The sequence below is a fragment of the Heloderma suspectum genome, chromosome 1 (genome assembly GCF_057233095.1).
Source record: "Heloderma suspectum isolate Gila_16-S chromosome 1, 16-S_ref, whole genome shotgun sequence".
In the NCBI taxonomy this organism is placed as follows: Eukaryota; Metazoa; Chordata; class Lepidosauria; order Squamata; family Helodermatidae; genus Heloderma; species Heloderma suspectum.
The window spans coordinates 343,287,507-343,304,641 of NC_139458.1; the positions used below are offsets into that span (position 1 = coordinate 343,287,507).

Consider the following 17,135-nt stretch of genomic DNA (forward strand, 5'->3'; position numbering starts at 1 on the left):
TCTAGGTCAGGGGTGGGCAACTTGTGGCTCTCCAGATGTTTTGTCCTACAACTCCCATCAGCCCCAGCCAGCATAGTCAGTGGTTGATTGGAGTTGTAGGCCACAGTTTGACCACCTGTGTTGTAGATCAAATCTTTATTGACTCTTTCCGCTTCTTCACCCCCTCCTCACCCTCCCATCTCCATTTACATGTTTCAGGTGGCCTGTCTACTTTATGGCTTGATTTCCAAATGCCTGGCATGGTTTTCCAATTGAAAGTCTGTTTGGTACTTTATTTTTAAAGGCTTCCTGACCTCTCTTCTCCCTGCCCCCTCATTTTTAAATCTGCTCCAAAAAGGGCATGCCAGCCAATGAAGACGGGGCTGGGGGAGTCACTTTGTGATTGACCCATGAACTGGCCAATCAGTGTTGTGCAAATCCAGCTTCTTCTTAAACTAGAAAAAACAGGTTCCTCCCCAAGCCCAGTCGAATAAGATCATGTGTGTCTTGTGCATCAACCGCAGTGAGTGTGTTTCCCAGCGGGCTCACCACTGAAATTCTGTTCATCTGTATCCACCCTAAGATTATCTTGTCTCCTGAGGCAAATCTGTCTCATGCTTGTGGTCTTTTTTCCCACCCCCCCAAAGCAAGAGGACAGAGACTCCATTCAGTGTTATTATCCTCCCCAGAGGTTGATAATCTGCAGCTCTCACAGATGTCAGCTAACGGGTTCAGTGTTAGGTTGGCTTTTAAGAATAATGTTCCATCTTATTTCCTCTCAATGCCCCTTTCCAAAATCATGAGCCAAATAAAGATTTCTGTGAGATAGATAGATATATGATGCTTTTAGAAATTTTTACTTTGAATTGGAATTGTTCTAATCAAAATCTCCTCAACGTAACAGGTTACAATATTCACTGTGCACCTGATGAAGTGGGCTGTAGTTCATGGAAATGTATACCACTCTAACAGCACAATCCTGTTCATGCCTACTCAGACATAAGTCCCATTGAGTTCAATTGGACTTACTCCTACGCAAGTGCATAAAGAATTGCAGCCTACATATCTTAGACTTCAAGGTACCACAAGGCTTTTCCTCCCTCTTTCTCTCTTGCTTTTTTACTGAAACAAGCTAACTCAGCTAGCCCTCCAAGCTTAAAACAAGTAGATTGTGGCTATGTTTCCATTATTCATGTCCATTTACCTTCAGGCATCATCATCACAAATTAATTAAGTTTTCTTTACACTGATGGTAGAATCTCCTGTTCTTACACAAGGCATCAATAATTTGACAGTCAGAGTGGCAAGAATTTGGGAATAGGAAACAGCAGAGGTTTTGCTCATCTTCAGTGTGTAAGGCCTGGGTCCAGGGTGTTTTCAGAAAGTTGTACTTCCCACTTTCTAGCATATATACCCATGGCCAATGGGCAAGCTGGCTGGGGCTGCTGGGAGTTGTAGTCCAACGCAGCCAGAGCGCACCAGGTTAGGAAAGGCTGCCATTAGTAGGTGCTTGTGGGAAATTTTTGAGACTATCTTCTCCCCATCTGCTCATGTAATCAGGTGAGTTTGCTAGCTGAAGTTAGGCTTGTGGCTACAAGGAACACAGCTTTCTCTCTTATGGCAGCTTTATGGAATCATCTTCTCAAGGAGTCCTACCAGGTTCGCTGCCAAAGACATTTTAAAAAGAGTTTTTAAAGGACTCTAGAGCTCAGATGGCAGGGGATATTTATTCTTGTGCTGCAGTTCCTCATACTGTGCTCCAAAACCAGAACTTCATTTTTACCTTCCTTTAAAATACTGACTTCATTATCATTAGGAATGAGCTACATGTGAGATACGTGATTTGATCTTCTGCTTGCCATATTTGAAGGAGGACACTAAGAAACTGGAGCATGTCCAGAGAGGATGGTGAGGGGCCTGGAAATCAAGTCCTATGAGGAACGGTTTGAAAGTGTTGGGTATGTTTAGCCTGGAGAAGACGTAGGAAAGCCATGATAACAATCTTCAGCTATCTGAAAGGCTATCATGTGGATGACAGGGCAGAGTTGTTCTCTCTTGCTCCAAAAGGCAGGACTAGAACCAACAGGTGGAAATTGCAGGGAAGCAGATTTTGGCTAAATGTTAGGAGATACTTTTTAACAGTAAGAGCTGCTCAGTAGTGAAGCAAACTGCCTTGGAAGGTGGTGGGTTCTCTTTTACTGAAGGTATTTAAGCAGATGATGGACAGCCATCTGTCAGGGCTGCTGTACTTATATCCTGAATTGCAAATCCTGCATTGAGCAGGAGGTTAGACCAGATCACCTCCAAGGACCCTCCCAACTCTTTATTTTTACTCTAAAACATGTGCAAGCACTTCCAGACTTGATCAGGGCAATGGTATATGGGAGAAGGGTGAATCCTTTCCCCTTGTGCCATTTTCTCAGTCTAAATCATCCCCACCTGAAGTTTGTATTAGCTCAGCAATGGAAAAGAAAATACAGGACCTATTTTTCTTCCTAATAGCAGACAGAGAATGAGTTATATTGGAGAAATGGTGCATAGGCAAGGGTTTGAAAAAACCTCCCTAGTGTTGCTGCTCAAATCAATTCAGAGCCCTGCTTTACAGTAAAAATAAAAATATAAGAAGATCTGATCACTGATCTCCCATGTCATGAAGTTTGGCCCTGTGTTTTATAAAGCATATATATAAGCCACCTTGAGAGTGTATCTGAGTCTAATGGTAATCCATAATAGATCTATCTTACCACTACACAACACTGGTTGGACTGTGACTCGGGAGATCCGGGATCTACTCCCCACTTGGCCATGAAGCTTACTGGGTGACTTTAGGCCAATTACTGACTCTCAGCCTTACTCCAAGATTGTTGTGAGGATAGAATGGAGCAGGGGGGAGGACCACATAAGACACCTTGGGTTCCTTGCAAGAGGAAAAAGGGTAGGATATAAATGTAAATGTTACTTGCAAAAATAAAATCTGTAACAACTTTGACCGTGCCTAATTTTATTGCTGTTTTGAATCCTACATAATACTAAATATATTTATTAGAAATCAAATGTTATTAAAATAAGTACATACATTGGGTTGGATCCAAAGGCTTACTTCTCTGATGGAAGGAGCCCTTCCACTGGAAGAAGGGAACTTCTGGATCTATCTCATTGTGTCATTAGGCTGCAAACCTATGCCCACTCACCTGGGAGTAAGCCACATTGAACTCAGTGGGGCTTACTTTTGAAGACATGTGTATAGCAGGTGTGGGCACCAGTGTACCCCCAATGTCTTTCTTCGTGCTCACCAAGGTGTCCTACCCCTTCCACTTTTTTTTACATTAACACATTTTCTTACTGGCAGCTGGGATCATTTCTGAGGGCCTCCAGCTTCTGCCATCTTCATTTCCCATGAATGCCTCAGTACTTCCCTCAACACCATGTCCAGCCATCAAGAAAAAGAAGGGGGGAAAGAAAAAAGTGATGAAAACTGTGGCTTCAAAGGAGTTATATGGTGTGTTATGGCTCAGACACATCTCTGCTTTGTACACAGTCATTTGGGCAGGGTCCAAAAAGGTTGCCCAGCCTTGATGTATGGGATTGTGTTGTTAGGGGAAAAAGAGTCCATTTTATGTGTAAATGTTTTCTTGAATGCTCTCTATTTTTGTCTTGGTTTTATATTAGGGTCTGTTGGATTTATCACGTTACAGGGGTTTGGGTATACCCTCTCCTGGATTACCTTGGCTCAGGTGCTAAAATTGTCTTCTTTGCAACTGTAACTGCAATAATCAACATCTTCTACTTGCTGGGTGAGATACTAAATAACTGTATCTGGGATACACAAAAATGTGAGTATTGTTTTGAGAAACACTCATGTGAGTATGAAGTAGGGGCTGATTCACATCATGTTAATATGTGACTTCACCACATCTTTTTGCAGTGGTAAGGTGATTGAATTCTTTCACACAGTGGTTATTTCACATAACGTTTCCAAGTCAGGAAAAAAAAATTCAATCATGTTAATGCAATTTTTTTATTATTATTTATTACATTTCCATACTGCCCAATATCTGAAGCTCTCTGGGCAATTCACAACACTTAAAACCACAAAATACAATATAACATTTAAAAGTTGAGAATGACAGTATAAATGTAAAACCAAAATAAAACCTAGCAGCAGCTGTGTTTCCACCAGCGATTTACTCCAACCTGCCTGCGCTGTGGGGTGTCTGTGGTTTCATGACATCGTGGCCATTCAGCCCCAGTGTCACATTTTATCGCTGGAAAACCGCTTCTTCTGAGACTGCTTATAGTCCGACGTTTCCCTTTTATGGTGGCTCCATTACTGACCTGTTTCCTCAACTGCACTGGGTTCGGTATCATAGTCCTGCCCATGGGGCATGTAGCCCGGCCTTTGTGGGTGTGTCGCTCTGATCTCAGTGACCCAACCCTTCCCCTCCCTGTTTTCCAGACGTTTCATTGCCGTTTTGGAGCAGGATGCCGAGGAATCAACTTTTAAAACGTCATTGAAAATAAGCACTAGAAAACAGCCCATGACCCCAGTCAAGGGGTGTTTTCTCCCATCATGCTGAATGAGGCTTGCTCTCTCAGTGACCACAGAAATGACAGAGAAGCCCCTCAATTGACATGGCACATATCAAAGCCCTCAGTTCTTAAAATGCGATTAAGTGCGAGATCTCGAGGCTCCAATGAATTGCCTTAGGATGAAAGTACATAGCAGCTTCCTTATAGCTATCCTGCGGGTTACAATGGGGGCTGGATTCTGTCTTTGTATGTACTACTTTCTTTCCCACAACAAACCCATTACTGTCTTGTCAGAACTAACTCCCATTGTCATCAATGGGGTCCTCTGGGTTAAAATGGGGACTAGTTTCCCTCTTTGTGTTCTCCCCCTCCCCCTTTCCCAGCACAAGGCTTGCTCCTGAAATGCAGGTGCATCTGGACTTTCGGGGGAAAGGCGAAGGGGTGGGGGGAGTAAAAGCCTTTTTAAAAATCCTGTACTCCTCCATTAGCTTTTCCTTCTGTTGTCCTGGAAACACAGCCAAGGAGGCAGGAACACTGAAGTTGTGTGAAGGAGAAGGGAGATGATCCTGGAGGGAGCGGTCAGGCAGAGATGAAAAGATGCACACGTAAGCACCAGTTTTAGGGGCAAGAAAGAAGGTTTAAAGGGGTGTGGGATGCTCCAGACACAGTGCTTTGATTTTTCGCCATTTTGTTAATCCACATTTGCACTTTAAATCCCCGTTCCAGGAGCAGCAAGGAAGGTTTAAGGGGGGGATGCTCCAGACACAGTGCTTTGATTTTTTGCCCCTTTGTTAGTGCACAATTGTGGTTTCACAGTCTGTTTTAGGGGCAACAAGGAAGGTTTGGGGCGGGGGGATGCTCCATACACAGTGCTTTGATTTTTCGCTCCTTCTCTAAAGCAAAACAAAAGGGCTGGGAAGGCAAGGAGAAGACTGGCCAGAGTGGGAAACTTCAGCAGGGCAGAGCATGTGAGGGTGGGGGGAATCAGAAACAGGAGAAGGCAGGAAAACAGACGAGGTAAGCAAACTCACTGCCTTGTTGTGGCGAAGGGGCTTGCGTAACTCAGTGAAGCCATAAGCTATGCCGTGCAGGGCCACCCAAGACGGACAGGTCGTGGCGGAGAGTTCTGACAAAATGTGGTCCACTGGAGAAGGAAATGGCAACCCACTCCAGTATTCTTGCCAAGAAAACCCCATGGAACGTATTACGAGGCTAAAAGATATGACGCCGGAAGATGAGCCTCTCAGGTCGGAAGGTGTCCAATATACTATAGGGGAAGAGCAGAGGGAATTTCCAAGTAGCGCCAGAAAGAGTGAAGCGGCTGGGCCAAAGCCGAAAGGACACTAAGCTGTGGATGTGTCTGGTGGTGAAAAGAAAATCGATGCTGTAAAGAACAATATTGTTTAGGAACCTGGAATGTAAGCTCAGTGAATCAAGGTAAGCTGGAGGTGGTCAGACATGAGATGGCAAGATTGAATATCATCATCTTGGGAATCAGTGAACTAAAATGGACAAGCATGGGCAAATTTAATTCAGGTGACCATTATATCTACTACTGTGGGCAAGAATCCCTTAGAAGAAATGGAGTAGCACTCATAGTCAATAAAAGCGTGGGAAAAGCAGTACTGGGGTACAATCTCAAAAACGATAGAATGATCTCAGTACGAATCCAAGGCAAACCATTCAACATCACAGTAATTCAAGTCTATGCCCCAACCACTGAGGCCAAAGAAGCTGAGGTTGATCAGTTCTATGAAGACCTACAACACCTTCTAGAACTAACACCAAAAAAAGATGTCCTCTTCATCATAGGGGATTGGAATGCTAAAGCAGGAAGTCAAGAAATCACCAGGACAACAGGCAAGCATGGCCTTGGTGTACAAAATGAAGCAGGACAAAGTTAATAGAGTTTTGCCAAGAGAACACACTGATCATAGCAAACACTCTTTTCCAACAGCACAAGAGGCGACTCTACACATGGACATCACCAGATGGTCAGTATCGAAATCAAATTGATTATGTCCTTTGCAGCCAAAGATGGAGAAGCTCTATACAGTCAGTAAAAACAAGACCTGGAGCTGACTGTGGCTCAGATCATGAGCTGCTTATTGCAAAATTTTGGCTTAAATTAAAGAATGTAGGGAAAACCACTAAACTATTCAGGTATGACCTAAATCATATCCCTTATGAATATACAGTGGAGGTGACGAATAGATTTCAGGGATTAGACCTGATAGACAGAGTGCCTGAGGAACTATGGACGGAGGTCCGTAACATTGTTCAGGAGGCAGCAACTAAATCCATAGCAAAGAAAAGGAAATGCAAGAAAGCAAAGTGGCTGTCTGATCAGGCTTTACAAGTAGCTGAGGAAAGAAGGGAAGCAAAAAGTAAGGGAGAAAGGGGAAGATATATCCAACTGAATGCAGAGTTCCACAGAATAGCAAGGAGAGACAAGAAGGCCTTCTTAAATGAACAATGCAAAGAAATCGAGGAAAACAACAGAATGGGAAAGACTAGAGATCTCTTCAAGAAAATCGGAGATCTCAAGGAAACGTTTTGTGCAAAGACGGGCATGATAAAGGACAAAGAAGGCAGGGACCGAACAGAAGCAGATGAGATTAAGAAGAGGTGGAAAGAATACACAGAAGAACTATACAGGAATGAACTTGAGCCGGACATCCTAGAGAGTGAAGTCAAGTGGGCCTTAGGAAGCATTACTAACAACAAAGCTAGCAGAGATGACAGTATTCCAGCTGAGCTATTTAAGATCCTAAAAGATGATGCTGTTAAAGTGCTGCACTCAATATGCCAACAAATTTGGAACACTCAACAGTGGCCACAAGACTGGAAAAGGTCAGTTTACATTCCAGTTCCAAAAAAGGGCAATGCCAAAGAGTGTTCAAATGACCGTACAATTGCGCTCATTTCACATGCCAGCAAGATTATGCTCAAAATCCTACAAGCTAGGCTTCAGCAGTATGTGAACCGAGAACTACCGGAAGTACAAGCTGGGTTTCGAAGAGGCAGAGGAACTCGAGATCAAATCGTCAACATTCGCTGCATCATGGAGAAAGCAAGAGAATTCCAGAAAAACATCTATTTCTGCTTCATTGTCTACGCTAAAGCCTTTGATTGTGTGGATCACAACAAACTCTGGCAAATTCTTAAAGAGATGGGAGTACCAGACCACCTTACCTGTCTCCTGAGAAACCTGTACAAGGGACAAGAAGCAACAGTAAGAACCGGACATGGAACAACCGAGTGGTTCAAAATTGGGAAAGGAGTACGACAAGGCTGTATACTGTAGCCCTGCTTATTTAACTTCTATGCAGAGTACATCATGAGAAACGCCGGGTTGGATGAATCACAGGTCGGAATTAAGATTGCCGGGAGAATTATCAACAACCTCCGATATGCAGACGATACCACCCTAATGGCATAAAGCGAAGAGGATCTCAAGAGCCTCTTGTTGAGGGTGAAAGTGGAGAGTGCAAAAGCTGGTTTGAAACTCAGCATTAAAAAAACTAAGATCATGGCATCTGGCCCCATCACTTCCTGGCATATAGAAGGGGAAGAAATGGAAGCAGTGACAGATTTTACTTTCTTGGGCTCCAAGATCACTGCAGACGGTGACTGTAGCCATGAAATTAAAAGACGCTTGCTCCTTGGGAGGAAAGCTATGGCAAACCTAGACAGCATAGTAAGAAGCAGAGACATCACCTTGCCGACAAAGATTCGTATAATCAGAGCTATGGTTTTTCCAGTAGTAATGTATGGCTGTGAGGGCTGGACTATAAGGAAGGCTGAGCGCCGAAGAATTGATGCTTTCGAACTGTGGTGCTGGAGAAGACTCTTACGAGTCCCCTGGACTGCAAGGAGGTCAAATCAGTCCATCCTAAAGGAAATCAACCCTGAGTGCTCATTGGAAGGACAGATACTGAAGCTGAAGCTCCAATATTTTGGCCACCTAATGCGAAGAGAAAACTCCCTGGAAAAGACCCTGATGCTGGGAAAGATTGAAGGCAAAAGGAGAAGGGGACGGCAGAGGATGAGATGGCTAGATAGCATCACCGATGCAATGAATATGGACTTGAGCACACTCCGGGAGAGAGCAGAGGACAGGAAGGCCTGGCGTGCTATGGTCCATGGGGTCACGAAGAGTCGGACACGACTTAACAACTGAACAACAACAAAGCAGACCCAACCCACTCCAAAAAGTCTTCACCCAGCCAATAAGAGAATAACATGATTAGAGCTCCGTACAACGATAGACTGGGTCCTTTTGGGACATGGAAACACACAAGAGAGAAAATGTGCTTGGGGAAACATTGCAACAAAGTTGGAAAAGAAGTGAAGACGATAGTGTGGAAACACACCCAGCAATGCAGATATTTAAAATACAATAACAGATTTAAAACAATGGAACTAAAAGACTAAAATAACTAAAATGCCTGGGAAAATAAAAAGGCCTTCACCTGGCGCCAAAAAGGGCACAAGGTAGGCACCAGGCAGACCTCTCAGGGAAGCTCATTCCACAACTGGGGTGCCACAGCAGAAAAGGCCCTCTTTCTGGTAGCCAGCTGACTCACGTCCTTTGGCACTTCCTTCTGAAGAAGGACTGCTGAAGCTGATCTTAGGGGTCTGGGCAGGTACATATGGGAGGAGATGATCCTTCAGGTAACCTGGCACCAAGCCATTTATGAGTTTGAATGTTAATGTATTAGCTTTCGGTTATTTTTCATTGCTGCTATTTCATGCTAACAAAAATGATACAGTGAATGAAGTTGCCTGCAAAGACTGGCATTGATAGCTTTTTCCCTGATTGGGGGCGGGGGGTCTGATCATTTTAGCCCCATTTCAGACATGCCGTGAGAACATCAGATGGCCAGAGAAAGTCCAGGAATGACTGAATGGGAAGGGGAGAGGGAAAGGGAACATACAAGCAGGGAGAGCTGAGGTAGACTTGGAAGCCTCTCAGCCTTTCACCTACCTGTTAACACTGCCAAATGTGTGGATGGACCTCGTGACCTCCATGCCCCCACTGCGGTATGTTGGTGTGGACTGGACCTTCCCTGCCACTGCTGCTTCATGCCGCCTAGTGGAGGCAGCTGACAGAGAGCAGGAAGCCTGACAGAGAGCAGGAGGCAGCTGACAGAGAGCAGGAGGCAGCTGACAGAGAGCAGGAAGCCACACACATCTGCCATGTTTGTATGAAGCTTTATGGGAGATGGGGCAGGGAGAGTATTCCTCTCACAAATGCTCAGATGAATCTGTGACCTGTACAAGGTGCTTCGCATCGATTTTGATTTTATTTAGCCATTTATGAGATTTGTAAGCTGCCCCATTACATAAGGTTCTCTGGGCAGCATACAATAAGTAAAGATAAAAACGATTTAGATTTAAAAACAACAAAAAAGCATAAAATCAAAAGCAACATAAAATATGACAAGAAACAAAACTCACAGCAACTCTATGATTAAAAACTGAGATTTTAAAACTGAGAGACCCAAACTACATGAGTTATTTAAAAGGTCTGGGTGAACAGAGAGATCTGCACCTGGCACCGAAAAGAACACAGGAATAGTGCCAGGCACACCTCTCTGGGGGAGGCTGTTCTATGACTGAGGTGCCACAACAGAAAAGGCTCTCTCCCCTAGTAATTACTTGCACTGATTCTTTTGGCAGGGGCATTCAGGGCTAAACTACACACTACATTAAATACGGAGCGTGCAAATGATCCTAACTTCCTTTTTTACCTTTAAGGAAGAGTGCATCCTCGATTCAGGGAGGGGAACCTTAAAACTTCCCACCCAGCTGTTTCTACCCCCTAAATGCCCCCCCTTATGTGGGAGCCAAAAAGACTGGGGGGACACACTCCACTTCTGCCAAAAAACGTGTTTTTCCCCCCCTCTCCTTCAAGAGCTACATTAAATAATACACCAACACTGACAAAATAATTTGCAGTTAGTTTTTCCAAGCTAAACCACAAACATGGTAGGAAAGAAAAGTCTTCCCATTCTACAGGCCAGAGCCGACCCACAGGTCTGGAGACACAGGATTTCTGCCAGAGTACTGGATCCATCAGCAGTAAAAATGCTTCTCCAGAAAACCCAGAGGCTCTTTTATAAAGACAAATAAAACAGCACAGCTTAAAAACCACTGGAAAAGTCTCTTCCAGCAGCAGAGGACACAGGAGACCAGAAATTGGCACTAGCACATGATCTGACGCCACCATGCCTTTCTGGAGCCACACCATTGTTTTTTTTTCCTTAAACCTTTGACTGGCTATCCAATTACTTCTGGTTTGTCAGCAACACCCAGCCCGTTGTATTAGGCTATTGGTATTGTTCAGGCCCAATTCTTTCCTTATTATGTCTTTCAATAAAATTGCCACTACCAAAATGCCTGTGCCGTAACCCAAACAGAAATGAGTAAATTTTTCAAAGGGGGCCATGGTTATTAGAACTCCAAGCCAGGCAGTTTTTCCATTTAAAGAATAATAAGATTTATGGTCAGGTTTCCTTTACAGCACAGTCTCCCCCCTTCCAAAGTTTTTCATCCCGTCCCTGTCCAACCTCCACCCCATCCCACTGAAAAGAGAGATCAGAAATCTTTCTCTGGGATAGGCAGCAGCACTGGAAACCACCAAAAGAAACACTTTCAGAAAATATCTGAGGTGTTTGGCAGGGAGATTTAATCCAAATAAGCTAAACAGACAAAAGAATAACACTTTTGCCAGAAGTTAATAATAGAACTTTGCCCAGAAACAAGCATCTGAAAGAGCGGAACATTTCAACTGCCAGAAAAATGGAATGGGCCTGATCCACTTGTAATGCCTGCATATGGAAGATCCCAGTTGGGTTCAGTAGAACCTGTCGTCCCCCGTCCCTCCCGCCTTGAACAACCACATGAGTACAGAGGCAGGCAGCATGACTGGACGTTAACGCAAACAGTAGGCCTGTGCATGCCTCTCATATCCCCCTGCAGCCGTCTCTCTCTGTGCCTTGCAAGTTGCTTATGCTGTGCTTTCAGTACCTGGATTACCCAAAAAGAATGAGGTGGAACAATAAGGGAGATTATTGGCAGTAACAGGAGTCTTTTAATCTATGAGGTAAGTGTTGCTGCCTGTGGACTTTGTTTCTTTTTTTGAAGAGCAGTAAAAAGAAAGACGTTTTGCATTTTTCTCCCCAAAATGTTATCACCTGCTATCTCTGGTTCCTATGGTGACTTCAAAGTTCATGCATCAGTGACATGAATGCAGCCTGTCAATCTTTGCCACATTTATCTCTATCACATCTGCCATTTTAGAATATGCCCCTGTGGTAGAGTTTTGGGGTGGGGCTTTTAAGAAATTAGCAGTGCAATCCTATGCATGTGTACTCAGACGTAAGTCCCACTTTGATCAATGGGGCTTATTCTCCATGTTTAGATTTGCAGCCTTAAAGTGGTTTGAGAGAGGTTTTGCTTCCCATGGTGTTCACACAATTTTCCTGTGTCCTACGGACACTTCTGGTCAAATAGGTTTTGCAGGTTTTGAAACAATATAAAAACCTAGTACATCTATTTGTTTATGCCAGGCAAAAAGAAAATGAGTGTATTATACACACAAAAAGCAGTGATCCCTCTTTCAAAGTGTCTTCAACTCTTGGAAAAAGATGTTGTCTGTCCCCAGTCTGGGTTTCTCCCATTTGGCCCCTTGCTGGGCTTCATGTTCCTCTTTGGATTGTGGGTTTTCTTTGGCTCGGGTTATTTATTTTTAAACAGTCAAAATCCAGTTCAAGACACCTGTGCTCTTACTATACTAATAACCAGGGGTGGGGGAGGGGATTCCAAAAACATTTGTGTGGGAAGGTTAACTTGAGATGTGATGTCCCTGTGAGATTGAACTGATATTATGAAAGATCAGAAGCAACCCTCTCCCTCTAAGAGTTGAGGTATTTGCGTGGGTATTGCTGAATGGGCAGACCATTGTGCAATCAGACATTAAAAAAATAATAACACAGAAAGTCCCAGTAGTGAAGAATGAGGAGGCTCAGAATCACATCATCAGAATCGAAACTACTTGTATAGACAAAGAACCTTGCAACACGTTGTCCGTTTCCAAAGCCAGGGCCATTGTAGTAAAGTTAGTACACACGTAAAGTGCAATCCTGTATATATCTCCTCAGAAGTAAGCCCCACCAAGTTCAGTGGGATTTACTGCCAGGTAAGTGAGTATAGAATTGCAGCCTCAATTAGGTATTAATTTTCACACTTCTCATATTGGTACACGCATGTAATTGGAAGAAAGTATCTGGAAATTCTTGTCTGGTCATAATGTGGGCCAAGCGACATGTCACATTAATTGCATAGCATGTAGCTGAAACTTACCTCTTTTTTAAATTCTAGAGTAAGTGCGTACAGCTCTGATTCAGATTGGAACCACTGCACAAGGGAAGTAGAGGATTAAACCTCCCTTCTCACCATTTGCTTCCTGAAATCCCCCCTACACACACACTTTTGAAGGAGTTAAGAAAAGGAAAAAAGTCTCCACTGAAATCACTTGACACTTTTTTCTTTTTTTTTAACCCCTGTGTGAGGTGGAGAAATTTCAGGATGCAAATAGCAGGGTGGGGAAGGTTTAATAATCCCCTCCTGGTACACAGTGATACTGATCTGAATTGAGGCTGTGCGCACTTACTCTAGAGTAATCAAAAGCTAAGCTTCACACTATGCAATTAATACAGCAATGCAAATTACAGTAAACTATTTTAAAAGAATGGCAGAAAACGAACCCAGCATCAAAGAATAATAGGATTTGAATATCATTAAGTATTTTGTTACTTTTCCAGGCAGAGGCATTATGTTGTAACCATTAGTAAAATACATGCAGCTTGTTCATAAGGCGTAGACCTCATCGAGAATTATCCCCATCGCTCCTCACAGTGTTTTCAGGAGAAAGGCAGACAGGCTTCAAATGGGGAAGAAATTTATTATGTTCAACAGCCAAAAAATCAGTATGGTTATATATTTCTATTTGGTTTGTTTCGAAATTTGTTAGCATTCCAAAGCTTATACCATGTAGTGGGGAGATGCCACTGGAGAAATACAGTTTTTTGCAGAAGAATGTGATACCTTCTTATTTACTCCAGCTTTTCAAAACCGGTTCTCTCTTTCTGCTCAGGTATGGAAGAAGGAAAAGAAAAGCCTAAATTGGACTGAACAAAAGACACATGAAGGGAAAAGAAGACTTGCTGCTACAGGGAAGGCATCTCGCTGTCAAGAGATGTTGCAAGAGGACACCATTTACATGAACAGTGCACCTAGGATATCTTTTTCTCAATAGGGATATTGATTTTGTGACCTGCTCCTTCTTCCTGATACCTTTATCTGCTCACACAAGTCTATATATGATGGATATAGCCCAAAGTCTTCAACACCTGCCATTAGGTATATTCGTGTTAAGTGTCTTTCTGGTGGCAGTAAGAATTAAGGGGGTCTATTCTATCTCTGCAAATACAATAAAGCAGACCAAAATTGAATGAATGGGGAAATCTTTTGCCTTTCTGGTTGTGTCAAAAAGCCACATGTATGAAATGGTGGATCAACACCCATTAGCAAATAAAGGAGCTCTCTGTATTTTGGATCAACAAGTTGCTGGCAGTGTGTATGAGGGACAATGAATGTCACCTGAGGGTGGAGTTGGAGATGGGTACACCTGGGAGATACAAAAGTCAAACTCAATTTGTATCCCCCACGCTCTTTTTAACGTTTATTTTTAATCATTCACTGAAAAATCATATCAATGTGTTCAAACAGGCTGATGTAACAAACTGCTTTAAATCAGTGGTGCTAATAATTCTGTCAGTCTGAGGAAGCTCTAATTAGAAATGAAACATATGCCTATTGTTTCTTAAAGTAACCATTAATAAAGAACAAGGTATTCCCTTATCTCTCATCACCTTCAAATGCTTCTGCTACTCAGGTTTCTCTAGGGATAGAGAGAAACCTTATGAGCCCCCACTTGGTTTTCTTCACATCAAGAGGAGATGCCAGACACCCTTTTTTTCGTCATATCCTTCCCTAAACAAGTAGCAATAGATAGGTGGACTACTGTTATTTAATAATTTCTTTAGCAGTGGGCTTACCATCTACCTTAAATGGAGAAAGCAGGGAAGGGAGCGATGGATTAGGAGAGCAGCAGGTGACAGGAGCAGCTGAGTCAGAACCAGCCCAACTGCACAACTTGGGATCACAAGGGGGAGTTGTGTGTGTGCGTGCATGTGCACGCAGGAGTGCCAGTAAAGCACTATGCCATCTGAGAAGTATAGCCCAGGATCCCTTGTGATGTCGCAGAAGAAGGATGGCCAAAGACTATAGTCTCAGGGACCACTCTGGTCTCCAGGCAGTGATCCAGGGGTGGGAAGTGGTTTACATTGAAAACATTTTGGGTAGGACTATCAGGGGCCAGAAAATACTTCTCAGGCCTCATTCAGTATGTGGGCCACCAAGTTGGCCATCCCTGTCCGTGACAGAGTGCTTGAGGCCTGAAGAGTTATTCAACCTGAGCCCTTCTCAAGTGGCCAGGTTCTATAATAAAGATGATGCAAACTAGCACTAAGGACTTCACAACTGTTGGGCATGCAAATGTAGACATGGTCAGGGCATGTCTCCATGCATACATCTGCAACATTAAGCCTAGAATATATTGGATATATTTGTTTTGAAAAATATATTTTCCTTGCAAACGAAACTGCATGGGAAATTCTCATCACACCTTCATGACAATTTGGTAGGATCTCAGTTGGGGGAGGTGTTCTGATAAAGCTGTTCCATGGGCCACATCTGCTCCTAGAACTTCCCACTGACCAGCCATTTTTTACAGAGCATGCTAGGGAATATCTCCTGGAACACGGTGATGCTTGATCTGAGAGTGTTGCTTCCAGCATCCCCTGCAGAAGATCCTGGGACTCCTCCTTTGGGGGGGCTGAGAGGAGTCCAAGGTGATCCAGGAAAGGCTCTGCCAAAGTAGCGACTTGAAGGAAGAGAGGACAGCTGGAAAGAGAGCCTGTTCCAAAGATATAGAGCAGAATGCTGGAGACAAGAATGGGAGAAGAAGCAGGTTTCAGTAGAGGCGCTTGCGGAAGGTAGAAGGTGAAGGGGTACAAAGGGGCAGTAGAAGCACTTTAAAGGGAGCATTTTGCCAGATGTCGTATGATACCTTAGTGTGGAGTTTCATTTACCGTGTTCTCCTCACAGAGATGTTTTAAAAACTAGGCTAGAAGTATTTATCCATCTCCTAACAGAAGAGCACTTCACAGTGCAACTCTATCCCTGTCTACTCAGAAATAAGTCCCATTAAGTTGAAATGGGGCTTACTCCCAAGTGCTTGGGGGCAAGACTGGAATTGGTGAGATCAGGTCCTCTGAGCCGCAAGAAGTAAAATCAAGACCACCCTTGCATGGGAAAGGCTCTTTTTTTGAAATATTTGCACCAAAGGGGCAGAGAGACCTCCATTTAGTCACATATCTCTATCGGGCAATATTTATAGACAATGCTCAAAGTTTAATGCAAGGTTTTTAAACACTTCAGTGGGGCAATGTAAATTAAGGCTTTGCTGTCAACAATGTGAAGTTCAGGTTGGTTAAAAATAAGTGCCCATAGTTTTGCTAATAGGATTTGAGTGCTTTCATATGGCAAGGCTTGCATAAGTCATTCTCCACTGTTGGGACGTGCATGTCAGCAGTCTTAAGTCTGCATTTCTCATTGACCTTTTTGTTCATTAAACACTGGATACTGGCCATTGTCTGTACTTTGCGCTACTCACAGCACAAATGGCAAATAAATAAAAATGAGGAAACCGAAGCATTGCAGAGCAGTCCGCATTCTTCCTGTCAGAAGTGGCTGGTGCAGCTAAGGCAATGTTCCCCTTTTAGCACTGAGCACACTCCCTGAGGTCCCCTTTACCACTTACCTTTGCGTCATGGGAGCTGATGCAGCGCAGCTCCTTCCTTGGCTGTGAAGGCAATATCAGAAGCTCAAGGCCACATGAGAAGAGCCCAGACAGCAGCTGCGCCCAGGGAAAGTGATCCTGGCATGGGTAGGAGCTGGAGTGTGAACTCCTTCCATATGGCCAGGGGCTTTTGAAGTAACCTTTCTGTGGAGAGAGTAGTAGGAGGAGGGATCCTTAGGTGGCCACAACTGACCTGAGTCCTAGAGCAGAGGTGGGCATAAAGATCTCCAATAGTTTTGAACATCAAATCCCAACATTCTTGACCCGGCAGAGGCTTCTGGGAGTTGAAGTCCAAAACTTCTGTAGATCTACCTCCTGCCCATCCCTGGGCTAGACACTAGCCTTCATGATAATTACATTTGCCAAACATGCAACTGCAACAAATTGACTGGGTTCACACAATCGCAGAGGAGAAAAAAGCTACAATGACTTATTTTCCCACTGCCTGCACATGCCGGTTGCATGCTGGTGGAATTTGTATAACAGGCTGTTGTAGGGTTCTGGGAGGTTTTTTACCCACAGCAATAAGCCACCCTGGCTGGGTTCGCATGACACAACAAGCCACACTGCTGAGGGTAATTATCCAAATTCCCTTCCACACAACTGGCATGCAGGGGCTGGGGAGATAAGCCAC

General features: G+C 43.8%; 1 protein-coding gene across 9 annotated transcripts in view; it reads left to right on the forward strand.

The window, feature by feature from the left end:
- The window catches only part of AIG1 (androgen induced 1), a 141,475-nt gene extending 125,122 nt beyond the window's left edge, over positions 1-16,353 (forward strand). For 6 of the 9 annotated variants that reach the window (XM_084827735.1, XM_084827734.1, XM_084827736.1 and 3 more), the window contains 2 exons: positions 3,649-3,812; positions 13,673-16,353. In XM_084827735.1, coding sequence (XP_084683861.1) covers positions 3,649-3,812; positions 13,673-13,710 — 202 coding nt within the window. In that variant the 3' untranslated portion in view covers positions 13,711-16,353. Of the gene's footprint in view, positions 1-1,795; positions 1,938-3,648; positions 5,115-13,672 lie in introns of all 9 variants that reach the window. The other 3 variants (XR_014786720.1, XR_014786719.1, XR_014786717.1) reach the window with 3 other exon arrangements.
- The last annotated feature ends 782 nt before the right edge of the window (positions 16,354-17,135 follow it).